The sequence below is a fragment of the Anolis sagrei genome, chromosome 3 (assembly GCF_037176765.1).
Source record: "Anolis sagrei isolate rAnoSag1 chromosome 3, rAnoSag1.mat, whole genome shotgun sequence".
In the NCBI taxonomy this organism is placed as follows: domain Eukaryota; kingdom Metazoa; phylum Chordata; class Lepidosauria; order Squamata; family Dactyloidae; genus Anolis; species Anolis sagrei.
This window is the reverse complement of record NC_090023.1, coordinates 262436917-262450890: the sequence shown is the minus strand read 5'-3', so window position 1 is coordinate 262450890 and position 13974 is coordinate 262436917. Positions and strand designations below refer to the sequence as shown.

At 43.9% G+C, this 13974-nt stretch overlaps 1 protein-coding gene and 3 non-coding genes across 10 annotated transcripts in view; all 4 read left to right on the top strand.

The window, feature by feature from the left end:
• Positions 1–13974, top strand: part of EIF4G1 (eukaryotic translation initiation factor 4 gamma 1) — a 141445-nt gene that overhangs the window by 101777 nt on the left and 25694 nt on the right. For all 7 annotated transcript variants that reach the window (XM_060767406.2, XM_060767405.2, XM_060767404.2 and 4 more), the window contains 7 exons: positions 105–971; positions 2999–3087; positions 5029–5203; positions 5943–6076; positions 7842–7961; positions 9789–9962; positions 11897–12094. In XM_060767406.2, the coding sequence (XP_060623389.2) occupies positions 105–971; positions 2999–3087; positions 5029–5203; positions 5943–6076; positions 7842–7961; positions 9789–9962; positions 11897–12094 (1757 nt within the window). The remainder of the gene's footprint in view (positions 1–104; positions 972–2998; positions 3088–5028; positions 5204–5942; positions 6077–7841; positions 7962–9788; positions 9963–11896; positions 12095–13974) is intronic.
• LOC132772459 (small nucleolar RNA SNORD66) lies at positions 1249–1325 on the top strand. The gene has a single exon (XR_009631192.2). It is a non-coding gene; the product is annotated as a small nucleolar RNA SNORD66 (small nucleolar RNA).
• On the top strand, positions 5428–5504 carry LOC132772458 (small nucleolar RNA SNORD66). Its single transcript, XR_009631191.1, has one exon. It is a non-coding gene; the product is annotated as a small nucleolar RNA SNORD66 (small nucleolar RNA).
• On the top strand, positions 8022–8099 carry LOC132772460 (small nucleolar RNA SNORD66). Its single transcript, XR_009631193.2, has one exon. It is a non-coding gene; the product is annotated as a small nucleolar RNA SNORD66 (small nucleolar RNA).

Below are 13974 nucleotides of genomic sequence, written 5' to 3'. Positions count from 1 at the left end.
TGCCATCTTATACATTACATCTGTTGAAACAGCTAGTTTAAAAGAAGCCTGTACTTTGAGATTAGTCATCAAGTATTAATCCTCTCGTTTCCTCCCTTTTGCAGATGACCGTCCCAAGGCCGGTCCAGTAGTAATCAAACCGGCATCTTTGGAGACTAGTAAATCAGCATCCCCATCTCCCCCACCACCCCTGATAGCAGAGGAAGAGTCGGTGCTGCCGGCCGCTGTGACGGTGGTGTGTACAGAGAGCCCCATAGCAGTGGACACTACAGAGGAGTTGCCGGAGGTCCCCGCGGATATTCTCGAACCCATTAACGCCACCACTACAGTGCCAGGAGGACCAGTGCTCGCTCCAGAAGCTCCTGTCTCGGACACAGAGTCTCGGGAAGAGGCGGCTGCTAGCCCAGTTTTAGAGCTTGCTTCCCAGACAGAGATGCCCATGGAAGAAGAGGTGGCTCCCGTGGAGACAGTGACTACTATCCAGGAGGAAGCTCCTCAACCTGAGGAGCCTCCTGCCACACTGCCAGGTGCTCCTCCCACCCCACTGTCTTCTCCAGAGGAAGTCTCTGAACAGGTGGTTGAATCCAATGGCGTCTTGGAGGAGGAAACACCAGAGCCCACGCCTGAGGCCCAGTCGTGCCAGCCAGATTCGGCTGTGGAGTCCCCCATTGCACAGCCTGAGGAGCTGGCGATGCATTGTGGAGTAGGGGCAGCGAGCAAGCCGGAAGCGGAGGCTGAAGAGCCAGAGGAGCATCCTGAGTCAGATGTCAGCCCCATCTCTGAGCCAGAGGAGGTTAAGGCTGAGGAAGTGGTGGTGGCCCCAGTGGCCACCACTCCTGCTGAAGAGGAGAAGGAACCAGAACAGGAGGAGGAGGATGAGGAGGAATGTGAGGAGTCGGCAGACGCACCAGATCAGGGTGCCCAGCCAGCGGCAGCTGAGCCTATGGAGACTGTGGAAGTGACTTCCCAAGGTGAGTGAAATGTTCTTTGGGCAGTCAGCAGAACAGCAGGAGGAAATAGCAGTCTTTGAATGGTCACTGATAAGTAATTGTCCTTCAGTTGCCCAGAAAATCAGTTTGATAGACATTGCCCATTGTTGGACAGTGGAATAGACAACTTCTGGATGACTGGGCTCTCCTTCATTAAAGATTTAGAAGCAAAGGTTGGGTGCCTCTCCATTGGGTGCTTTACCTGTGAGTTCCTGTGTAGTAGTAGTAGGGGATTGAACTATAAGGGGTCTTGTTGAGTCTTCTATGATGACCTCCTTTTTGAGCCAACGTGTCTGGGCCACTGACACACTGTGATGGAGTTGAGGATCTGAGTGGACAACAAACCCCATAATTTGCTGCCTTTTCTTGGATTGCAGGGTTCCTCCTCTTTGAGCTTATATGCAGGTCCGTGTAGTTTGTTTCTTCCCCCGGGGGCTTCTGTAGGGTTGCATTTTGGGTTTATTTCATTATGTGGTACTGGCTGTTAGAAACAACAACACTGGGTTTGTGCCTCCACGGTTGTTTTTAATGCATGTGGGCAATAATAAGAGGTCTGAGGAAGAAAGGGTCTTTGTACATTGGCAGACTGCTGGGTATGGATTGTTGCCTCTTGTGCTTTGTTTGTGCACTTCTTTGAAAAGGGATATACTGGTCCTTCCATTACTTGAAAGCGCATCAGAATCAGTCTCACAATTCCATTCTTCAATTGGGTATCAAAGTTTAGGGGTTTATTTATTGTATTGTTGAAGGCTTTCATGGCCGGAATTACTGGGATGTTGTAGGTTTTTTTGGGCTATATGGCCATGTTCTAGAGGCATTTTCTCCTGACGTTTCGCCTGCATCTATGGCAAGCATCCTCAGAGGTAGTTTTAACTATTGCATCTTGCCCAACCACAGGTTTTTAATTCTTGTCTGTTATTGTCTATTTATGAGTTATATTAACGGTATTGTTTATTTTTGTTTATTGCTTGTTGTTTTATTATTGCTTGTTGTTTTGATGTGTTGCTGGGCTTGGCCCCATGTAAGCCGCTCCGAGTCCCTTGGGGAGATGGTGGCGGGGTATAAATAAAGTTATTATTATTATTATTACTATTATCTACAAGGACGTTCCCCATATGTTTTACCATCCTGTGGGAGGCTTCTCTCATGTCCCTGCAAGGGAAGCTGGAGCTGATAGATGGGAACTCACCCCACTCTCCAGATTCTAACTGCCAACCTTTTGGTCAGCAGTCCTGCCGGCACAAGGGTTTAAGCCATTGTGCCACCGGGGGCTTCTGCTTGGTTGTGATCAATTCCAAGGTCCTTTTCTCATGTACTAATTCTAAATGGTTAAGTTGGCAAAATTCCACATTATTCATCTTTCTTTCTTAGCCCATCTTTGTCCTATTTATTATATTATTTATTTACAGCTTTTATATTCCGCCCTTCTCATCCCGCAGGGGACTCAGGGTGGATTACAGTGTACACATATATGGCAAACATTCAATGCCAATTTTTGACGTACAGACATATACAGAGGCTATTTAACTTTTTTCTGGCTGCCAGGGGAGCTATCGCTTTCATCATCCATCTGCGACGCTGATGAAGCACTTCCGCATTCCCCGCATGCTTCCCCGCTGGAATGCTTTGCTGGAGTCTTCTTTATGGCCTCATAAGTCAGTTAATTTAGCCTCCCCACACTTTAAGGTGGTACCTTATTTTCCTGCTTGACAGATGCAACTGTCTTTCGGGTGGCAAAGGTTGTCAACAGGCTACACACAATTGGTTGGAAACCCACTCCAACCCGGGCTGGCTTCGAACTCATGATCTTTTTGGTCAGAGAGATCTTAATGCAGCTGACACTCAGCCAGCTGCGCCACAATCCCGGTCCTATGCTAATTTCACATGAGATTATTGGTTTAAGCACCTGGCCTTGGCTAATGATGCCTATTATTTAGTAGCATGGATTGGTCTGTTTTAAATGATGACTAATAGTCAATGTTCTCTAACTCCTCTTTGCAACTGTCCAGTGGCTGTTTCGGTGCCAAAGAAGAAGCGAAAGTTGAAGGACCTGAACAAGAAAGAAACTGTTGGAGACCTCCTAGATGCATTCAAAGAGGTAGGTGCCTCCCTTTCCCTCATAAGAATATACCTGGCCAGGTGAACCTCCCTTCTTCCTCCTTCTTCCTCTTCTACATGTAGGTATTTGGTGCACTCCCTCTCTGCCTCACTCACACTACTGACTCCGCTGTGCCTTAAAGTCTTACTAATTCCTTCTGTTGTCTTTTGACACAACACTTGCTTTCATTCACCTTTCTATTGGGGGAGGGGGGCACCAACCCTGGTGATGCCATTGACAGGTAAGGACATATGATGTGTAGGGCCTTCTCAGTACTTGCTTCAGGCTCTGGAACTGCCTCCCTAGTTGGGCCAGAATGGCCCCCTCCTTGCTGTCTTTCTATTGACAGGTGAACACCTTTTTGAAGAAATCTGGGAAGCAATGGAAGGTTTTTAAGGGGGTTGGGAGGGATAGTTAATACTCCAGAAGACAGGAGCAGAATTCAGAATGATCTTAACAGGTTAGAGAGACCTGCGGTAGCAAAAAAAAAAAAAAAAGCCAATGGGATTTTTGCCTGCATCAGTAGGAGTCTAGTGCCTAGATCCAGGGAAGTCACCCTCTATTCTGCCTTGGTCAGATCACACCTGGAATCACACCGTTTCCAATTCTAGACACCACAATTGAAGAGAGATGCTGACAATCTGGAATTTTAGGGCGACTAAAATAATCGAGGATCTGGAGAACAAGCCCTATGAGGAGCGGCTGAAAGAGCTGTGCATGTTTAGCCTGAAGAAGAGAAGGCTGAGAGGAAACGTGATGAGGGTCATGTATCAAGATGTGAAGGGAAATCATAGGGAGGAGGGAGCAGGCTTGTTTTCTGCTGCCCTGGAGACTAGGACGCGGAACAATGGCTTCAAAATACAGGAAAGGAGATACATGAGAAGAACTTCCTAACTGTGAAAGCTTTTCAGCAGTGGAACTCCCTGCCCCGGACTGTGCTGGACTCTCCATCTTTGAAGGCTTTTAAGCAGAAGCGGGATGGTCATCTCTTGAGGGTTCGTTGAATGTGATTTTCCTGCTTCTTGGCAGAAAGGGGTTGGACTGGATGGGCCACGAGGTCATTTCCAACTCTAGGCTGCTATATTGTTTTAATGATACTTGTATTTTTTAAACTGCTTTTTAGTCTTTGTAAGTGTGTGTGTTGTTGTTAGATTTACTTCATTTTTACCCATTTTTCCCCTCATAGAGTCTCAAGGCAGCTAACAATAATATGGCACGGCACAATCAATTTAAAAACAAGGCAAATATATATACATAGATATATTTTTTTAAAAAATCAATTAAATATTTGTGTGATGGATGCAGGTTAAAAGTACAATTTAAAATATATTTAAAAGATAAACATCACCCAAACCCCTCCCACCACATCCTCAGAGGTCTACTGAATATTCTAAGTTTAATTCCAGCGTTGACTTAACTACCGTACATTGAAATCCCTGGTAGAGCAGTGGGTTAAACTACTGAGCTACTGAACTTGCTGACTGAAAGGTTGGCAGTTCGAATCTGGGGAGCGCGGCGAACTCCCACTGTTAGCCCCAGCTTCTGCCAACCTAGCAGTTTGGAAACATGCACATGTGAGTAGATAGGTACCACCTTGGTGGGAAGGTAATGGCACTCCATGCAGTCATGCCAACCACATGACTTTGGAGGTGTCTACGTACAATGCCGGCTGTTCAGCTTAGAAACCTTTACATCTATCTTATATTGTAATTATTTCAGTTTGTAGGCTTCCTTGAGTCTCATTCTTGAGGAAAAGGTGGTGGTGATGGTGATGGTGATTTTGACTTATTGGAAGAAATAAGTGCTGTGCTTGGTACTTCTTTCTCACTGCGCTTGGCTGCATTGTGGGCTCTGCAGTGCCTTGGACCCCATCCAGCATAGGTGTGTGCTGCATCCTGTGAAGTCCTCTTCTTCACAGACTCTTTCCTTGGTCCCCTTTAGCCCAGCGAGGGCGGCCCTGAGGCCGAGAACAAGCCCCCTGCGCCAGCCCCAGAGCCCGAAGAGCCTGCCCCAGTTCGGTCCCAGGAGGAGCCTGAAGAGACATGGGAAGAGAAGGAGGATAAGCTAGACCCTGAGAAGCTCAAGCAGGCAGATCAGAAGTACCGCTACAAGGAAGGTAAGTCACATTGGGGTGGAGGTGTTTCCCGTCTTTTTGTTTTTAAATTTCTTCTTGTTGAGCCTTCTCAATGGCACTCCATACAGTCATGCCGGCCACATGACCTTGGAGTTGTCTACGGAGAACGCCGGCTCTTCGGCATAGAAATGAAGATGAGCACCAACCCCCAGAGTCAGACACGACTGTACTTTATGTCAGGGGAAAACCTTTACCTTTACCTGAGTCTTCTATGATGACCTCTTTTTTGAGCCATCGTGTCTGGGCCACTGACACACTGTGATGGAGTTGAGGATCTGAGCAGACAATATACCACAAAAATTGTTTTCTTTTTCTTGGATTGCAGTCATTAATTCACAGGAATTCCTCCACCCCCTAATCCAGTCATTATGAATGTTTAACATACCAGTGATGGCCAGTTCACATTTTGCCCTCTTTAATAGGACATCTTGATTGCAAAAGTCTCTCATGTGACTATATTGGTCCCTGACTCCAACAGCTGGCATCACATACTTTTTGGGTTGGCAGGCAGTGAATGTTTTGCTTGAATAAGCTGGGAATCCATCTCACTATATTGTCTAAGGCTTTCATGGCCAGAATCACAGGGTTGTTTACAAAAACTGCTTGAGTTCCCTCTATTTTAGCAGTTTTATACGTATTTATGCTATGCTTTTGACACGAAACAAATACGTGTTGAGGGATGTTTAATATATGTCACTCTTCACATTCCTTCCCTCAACAGAGCAATGGAAACCCCTGAACCCAGAAGAGAAGAAGAGCTATGACCGAGAGTTCCTGCTAGGTTTCCAGTTCATCTTTGCTAGTATGCAGAAGCCTGAAGGGTTGCCCCATATCAGCGACGTTGTCCTGGAAAAGGTCAGTTCTCCATTGGCAGTTGGATATCTAGTGAAAGCTTCTTCACCCTTATATGACTTTGCCAAAGATTGTGCCTTAATCATAAAGTCTAGACAGCTACGCAAGTCAGGCATCACCCTAGAGAAGGAGGGAAATGGCGAAGTGGTGTTAGGTTGTGATTCCGGTTTGGGACCCGCCTACCTATGTGACCGCATTTCTGTGTACGAACCCATACGATCTCTTCGATCATCAGGAGAGGCCCTGCTCGCGCTCCCGCCTCCTTCGCAGGCACAATTGGTGGGGACAAGGGAAAGGGCCTTCTGGGTGGTGGTTCCCCAACTCTGGAACTCACTTCCTAAGGACAATCAGGCATGCTCCAACTCTGGCAGTCTTTAGGAGGAGCCTGAAAACGTGGCTGTTCCAATGTGCCTTCCCAGAATAAAGAAAATTCCCAGCAATATGTCCTCAAAATGCGCTTTATTACTGGTTTAGGATTGACTGCGCTCCCTCATCTCTTTTAAAACCCTATATCAGATATATCCTACCTTGTTCATGCCCAGCATTATTTTTTTTAATTTTTAAACTATTACATTTGGCCCGGCCATAGGTTTTTAAATCCTTGTGTGTTACTGTTTATTGGTTCTTGTTCATATGTGATTTATATTAATTGTATTGTATTTATTTTTGTTTATTGTTTTTTGTTTTTATTGATGTGTTGATGATCTTGGCCTCATGTAAGCCGCTCCGAGTCCCTTGGGGAGATGATGGCGGGGTATAAATAAAGTATTATTATTATTATTACTAGCCGTCCCATGCCATGCGTTGCTGTGGCCCACATGGGGGTTCTGTGAGGGAGGTTTGGCCCAATTCTATCGTTGGTGGTGTTCAGAATGGCCTGTGATTGTAGGTGAACTATAAATCCCAGCAACTACAACTCCCAAATGTCAAGATTCCATTTTCCTCAAACTCCACCAGTGTTCACATTTGGGCATATTGAGTATTCGTGTAGAGTTTGGTCCAGATCCATCATTGTTTGAGTCCTCAGTGCTCCCTGGATGTAGGTGAACTACAACTCCAAAACCAAAGGACACTGCCCACCAACCCTTCCAGTTTTTTCTATTGGTCATGGGAGAACTGTGTGCTGTTTGGTTCAACTCCATTGTTGGTGGAGTTCAGAATGCTCTTTGATTGTAGGTGAACTATAAATCCCAGCAACTTCAATTCCCAAATGTCAAGGTCTGTTTTCCCCAAACTCCGCCAGTGTTCATATTTGGGCATATTGGATATTTGTGCCAAGTTTGGTCCATATCCATCACTGAGTGCACCTTGCTCTTTGGATATAGGTGAACTACAACTCCAAAACTCAAGGTCAATGCCCACCAAACCCTTCTGGTATTTTCTGTTGGTCATGGAAGTTCTGTGTGCCAAGTTTGGTTCAACTCCATTGTTGGTGGAGTTCAGAATGCTCTTTGATTGTAGGTGAACTATAAATCCCAGCAACTACAACTCCCAAATGACAAAATCATTTTTTTTTTGAGTGAAGGACATACATTGGGTTGTTAGGTGTCTTGTGTCCAAAATTGGTGTCAATTCCCCCAGTGGTTTTTAAGTTCTGTTAATCCCACAATCGAACATTACATTTTTATTTATATAGATTATTATTAAGTAGAACTTATCACAAGTTTGAGGGAAGACTCTTATTTGATGATTGCAGTTGTGTAGCTTGAACGTCTTATAATCTCTGGGTTTTTTTTGTGTGTGTTTACCCTTCCTTGTTGCTTAACAGGCAAACAAAATGCCCCTGCGACCCTTGGACCCTGTGCGCCTCAACACTATGAATAGTGGACCAGATTTCACACCTTCCTTCGCCAATCTGGGCTGGCCCAACCCACCCAACCGTGGACCGGTATGTACTGCCAAGTAGTCTCTTTTCTTCTGAGAGCTGTTCCCTGTCCCTTCTCTCTGCCTACGTGATGAACTCCTAGTTAGTGCCATCGTGTCTGGGCCACTGATAACCCTGTGATGGAACTGAGGATCTGAGTGGCAGCCAGGGCTTTCTGCTGGGGGATGGATTAGCATAGTCCTTACTATGCTTGGATGAGCATGGTTTGTTCCCTGTCCTGTCAAACCAGCCATTATACATACACCGTTGCTTTCTCCTTCGTGGTAGTAATGTATTTTCTTGTTTATTACCAATGCCTTCTATCCCATGCTTTACTTGTTCCTCTGCTTTGTTATATCAGGAGTGGGCATAGTGCTGCACCCTATAGCCTGCATATGACACCTGAACCTCTCCCCAATGTTTTAATTATTATTGGTTACTAGCTGTATCCGCCACACGTTGCTGTGGCCACCTTCCCTCCCTCTTTCTCTCCTTCTTTCTCTCCTTCTTTCCCTCCTTCCTTCCGTTTTCTTCTTTCCTTTTTGCCTTCTTTCCTTCTCTACCTCTTTTTTTCCTTTCCCTCTTTTTCTTTTCTTTCTCTCCTTTCTTCCATCTTGACCTCTTTCTTTCCTTCGCTCTTTCTTTCCCTCTTTCCCTCCCTCTTTCTCAGTTTCTTTCTGTCTTTCTCTCTTTCTCTCCTTTCTTCCCTCCCTCCCTCCCTCTTTCTTCCCTTTCCCCCCCTGTATCATCATTTAGCTTTTCATCATTTAACTTTCTTGAGTTTTTAAGTCCTTTCTGCTGTTTTTTTTTGGGGGGGGGGGCTTATGAGTGATGGTCACTCATTAGTCTGTTAGGGGTATAGTGTCCAAATTTGGTTTCAATTCATTCAGTGGTTTTTGAGTTATGTTAATCCCACAAATGAACATTTCATTATTTATCCAGATTTCAGTGTGATTTTGGGGCAGTTCCTGGTTGTTGTATTGGATCACACGTCGGACACTTCCCAAGTGTCTAGTACTGTGTGATGTATCGGCGAATAATGCGTGCAGATCCCAGTAAGGTGGCTTTCTGCAGCTGGCAGATGGTTATTTTGTCAGCGCGTATTGTGTTTAAGTGCAGGCCAAGGTCTTTAGGCACTGCACCCAGTGTGCCGATCACCACTGGGACCACATTGACTGGCTTATGCCAGAGCCTTTTTTTAAAAAAAAATTATTTTATAAATTTGTTTTTATATCAATACTGTTTGTACTTTGCCCTATCTTAAGAGAAATCAGGATGGCTTACAAATTAGCATTAAAACAGATTAAAAATAGTAAGATATTTTAAATAAGCTAAAGATGTAATAAGATTTTTGTAGAAGTAAACTCAAGGGCATTGTTATGTGAAGAAGAACGGTATTGGCAGTTGTTACTGCCAGAAGGAAACTGCAGCCAGCCTTCCCCATTTGCAGATCTGAATTTTGTGAGTTTGATTAATCGTGTATTTGATTAAAATGTTTTCTCTGGGAATCTCGAGGTACTTGCAATGGATGTTGACCATGTAGTCATGCTGGAGGATCTAAAAATTCCAAGCAAAATATTGTCTCAAGTATATTAAAAAATTGATTCAAGATTTTTCACTTTCATGGCAGTTATGTGCCCTTAAACCCAGCAAACGTGAAGGTCTGGGTACAGTTTCATATAGTGTCTTGGTAGAGTTTTTCATCTGGCAGTGCCATTGCTGAACTACTTCTTAGGTGCAGTGGCATGGAGTGGGTGGTGCCTGGGAAACAATAAAATTCATTCATTTATAGAGTAGGTGGTGCCTGGGAAATGCTAACCCAGCTTCTCCTCCTGACACTTGCCTCCAAAGCCTGCGGGGCCAGGACAACGCCGTTCCCAGCAAAGCCTACGGAAGGAGCCCCGGAAGATTATCGCCGCAGTGTCTATGAACGAAGACGTCAAGCTCAACAAGGCTGAGAAGGCCTGGAAGCCCAGCAGTAAGCGGGCAAGTGAACCAGAGGATCCTGAAAACGTAAAAACTCAGGTTGGTAGCTGCTCCTGTGACCCCTTGATACTAACAATTTAGGGGTGCACTTACTCTGCTGTTTATGCCTGCCTCAGAAAAAGGTACGCAGGCCTTCCCTGATTCCCCAGAAAGCAGAAAGCCTTCTCTTTTCACACTTTTCTTCCCACCCTCTTCTTGACCTGCCATTGCTTCTATTGTGTGTATGTGGAATGGTTAGCCTCCTACATACAGAGGTTTCTGAACCAGGAAGACAGTTTCACCTTGTTTCCTGTACTGGGCTAATAATATAATATAATATAATATAATATAATATAATATAATATAATATAATATATTGTATACACATATAATATTGATAATATTATAATGTAATACAATATAATACCAATAATATATTATAAGGCGTGTCTGGTGGGACGAGGGACAGGGCCTTCTCGGTGGTGGCCCCTCAACTCTGGAACTCTCTCCCACTGGAGATCAGAACTGCCTCCTCCATTCTGTCGTTCAGAAAACAGGTGAAAACCTGGCTATGGGGTTTGGCTTTCGACGAGTGAATCAATATTTCTGTGATCGGATAGATTACGATGAATGATGGACAACGAATTCACTATGACGACTGACCATTGTTATTATGTGATTGCATTTTACTGTTATAGCGTTTTAATTGAATATGTTATATGATGTTTTTAATTATTGTTTTGTGATTTTATTGTTGGAAACCGGCCCAAGTCCCCCGATAGAGGGGAGAAGACTGGTATACAAAATTGCTAAATAAATAAATAAATTATAATTATATATTTTATGTTACATGTAATATTATTAATAATACTACAGTATAATGGTATAGTACAATGTAGTAATATATACTGTATATATTCGAGTATAAGCCTAGTTTTTCAGCTGCTTTTTTAGGCTGAAAAAGTCCCCCTCAGGTTATACTTGAATCAAGGTTATTTATTATTTTACTCTGTTTATTATCATTACATTTATCAATTTATTATTATTACATTTATCATTTTACTCTATTATTATTATTATTATTATTATTATTATTATTGCATTTATTATTTTATCCTATTACAGACATGGGCAAACTTGGGCCCTCCCTCCAGTTGTTTTGGACTCCAACCCCCACAATTCCTAATAATCGTTAGGCTGTTAGGAATTGTGGGAGTTGAAGTCCAAAACACCTGGAGGGAGGGCCCAGGTTTGCCCATGCCTGCTCTATTATTACTGTTATTACATTTTCATTATTTTACTCTATTATTATTATTACATTTATTATTGTACTCTTTTTATTATCATTGGAAAGATACGTCAGCACATTGACATTGAAGAAGGTTAGAATAATGGTTCAATCAGAGGTGGACAGTCTTATCTAAAATTACAGTTTTATGTAAATATTCAAAAACATTTCACCTACTGATGCCTCGAATAATGTAATTTTATTGGTATCTATTTTTATTTTTAAATTTACCCATAGCGGCTGCCTTTCCCACCCTCGGCTTATATTCGAGGCAATACATTTTTCCAGTTTATATTCGGGTCAGCTTATACTCGAGTATATACGGTATACTACTACTAGCTATTGCCAGCTAATGGCAACAACTAGTTAAAAATACGTATGTCATTCAGGAGATTCTACAAATTATTTAGCCATACACACATGCACAGAGCTCCTGAAAGGGTCTTCGATAGTAATACTAATATTGTGCTATGGTAATAATATAATATATTGTATTTACATATTACTTGTAAGCCGCTCTGAGTCCCCTTCAGGGTGAGGTGGCATATAAATGTCGTAAATAAATAAATAAAAATGTGTGTGTGTCCTATCCATTGTTTTAAGAGGGCAAGAATGGATGGAGCAAGGAGGATTTATATGGAGCAGACTCCTTTCTCTCTCTCTCTCTCTCTCCCTCTGAGTATGTCTTGCTGTCTCCTTCCCGCAGGAGCTGTTCCGTCGTGTGCGCAGTATTCTGAACAAGCTGACACCGCAGATGTTCCAGCAGCTGATGAAACAGGTCACCGAGCTGTCCATCGACACAGAGGAGCGCCTCAAGGGTGTCATTGACCTCATCTTTGAGAAGGCCATCTCCGAGCCAAACTTCTCAGTTGCCTATGCCAACATGTGCCGTTGCCTTATGGGGGTGAGTGCCCCAAGCTTTTGGCCCTGGTTTTCTAGTGCTTTTCAGTGTCTTTTCTAGATAGGGAGAGGTGCAGTACCACTGTTATCAATTACTAAGCATGTTTCCTCATATGCTTCGAAAGGCCCTTGTTGAGCAGTTGGTAGTCCAGCTTATTAGTTCAGGGCTAGGTGCATCCTTAAGCTCTTTTTGTACAAAATACATAGAAACATAGAGTAGGAAGAGATCACAAGGGTCGGAAATATTATCAAAGCATTCCCAACCTTTGCTTAGGCTCCACCATGCTCCGAGGCAGTATATCACTCCATTGCCCAGATGCAGCGTGTGAGCGTGTCTTGGTGTGAATCTTTTTTCTGTGTTTCATGCATAACATTTGCTAACAGACAAGTTAAATGTGCATGAATAGAGGACTAATATTTCAAAGATAGTATAGCTCTCTTGCCTCACTCTTTGAAACTTGTTGATTTTCTCCTGAATGAACTTGAAGTCTAGCTCTTCACAGATATCTAGCAGAGCTAGAAATTGTCTTAGAGAACTGCTCATAGTTCCAGCTGATAATCTTGCCCTGCTTTCGCTCCCTCCCCCTTCGCAGGCGCGATTGGTGGGGACAAGGGAGAGGGCCTTCTCTGTGGTGGCCCCCCGACTCTGGAACTCACTCCCCAAGGATATCAGACAAGCAGCTTGGGTGTGATCAGGTTTCAGCAGTGACCAGGAGAGTATTCGCACAGTTAAAACTTGTGTGCCAGATGCGCCCGTACCTTGGGAAGTCTGACTTGACCACGGTAGTCCACACTCTGGTTACATCCCATATAGACTACTGCAACCCTCTCTATGTGGGGTTGCCTCTGAAGACTGCTCGGAAGCTTCAAATGTTCCAGCGTTCGGCAGCCAGGTTGCTAACAGGAGTGGCACTCAGGGAGCATACTACTCCTCTGTTGCGCCAGCTCCACTGGCTGCCAGTTTACTACCGGGCACAATTCAAAGTGCTGGCGTTAGCTTATAAAGCCCTAAATGGTTCTGGGCCTACTTACCTCTCCAAACGCATCTCCTCCTATGAACCAACTAGGACATTAAGATCATCTGGGGAGGCCCCCCTGCTCTCAGTCCCGCCTGCATCACAGGCACGCTTGGCGGGGATGAGAGACAGGGCCTTCTCAGTGGTGGCCCCTCGGCTGTGGAACACCCTGCCTGCAGATATCAGATCGGCCCCCTCCCTGCTGGCGTTTCGGAGGAACGTGAAGACCTGGCTGTTTGAACAAGCATTTGATTAAACAGTATAATTGAACATAGGAATACAGAATAATGGATGATGAGACTGGATTCTGATTTTACTGTTGAGGCGCTAATTGATTGTTATACTAATGTTTAATGATTTATGGTATAATTGTTTTTGATTGCCCTATACTTGTCTCGTGATATTTTGTATTGATGTTGTTCACTGCTTTGAGTCGCCTGAAGGCTGAGAAAAGCGGTATATAAATAATAAATAAATAAGCAAGCCCCCACATTGGCAGTCTTTAGAAGGAGCCTCAAAACTTGGCTGTTTCAGTGTGCCTTCCCTGACTAAAGAAAATAATGCCCTGCTTTGATCAATTCCCTGCAAAATGTCCTCAGAAGCACTTTAACTACCCATTGGGTTGGTCTCTCTACATTATCTTTTAAAACCCTCCTGCTTAGATACATCCTACCTCTGTTCACGCCCAGTGTTTATTTAAAAAAAAATTAATCTATTACATCTGGGCCGGCCATAAGGTTTCAAATTTTGTGTGTTATTGCTTATATATGAGTTATATTAATTGTACTGTTGTATTTGCTTGCTGCTTTGTTGTTTACTGATGTGTTGTTGGGCTTGGTCTCATCTAAGCCGCCCCGAGTCCCCTTGG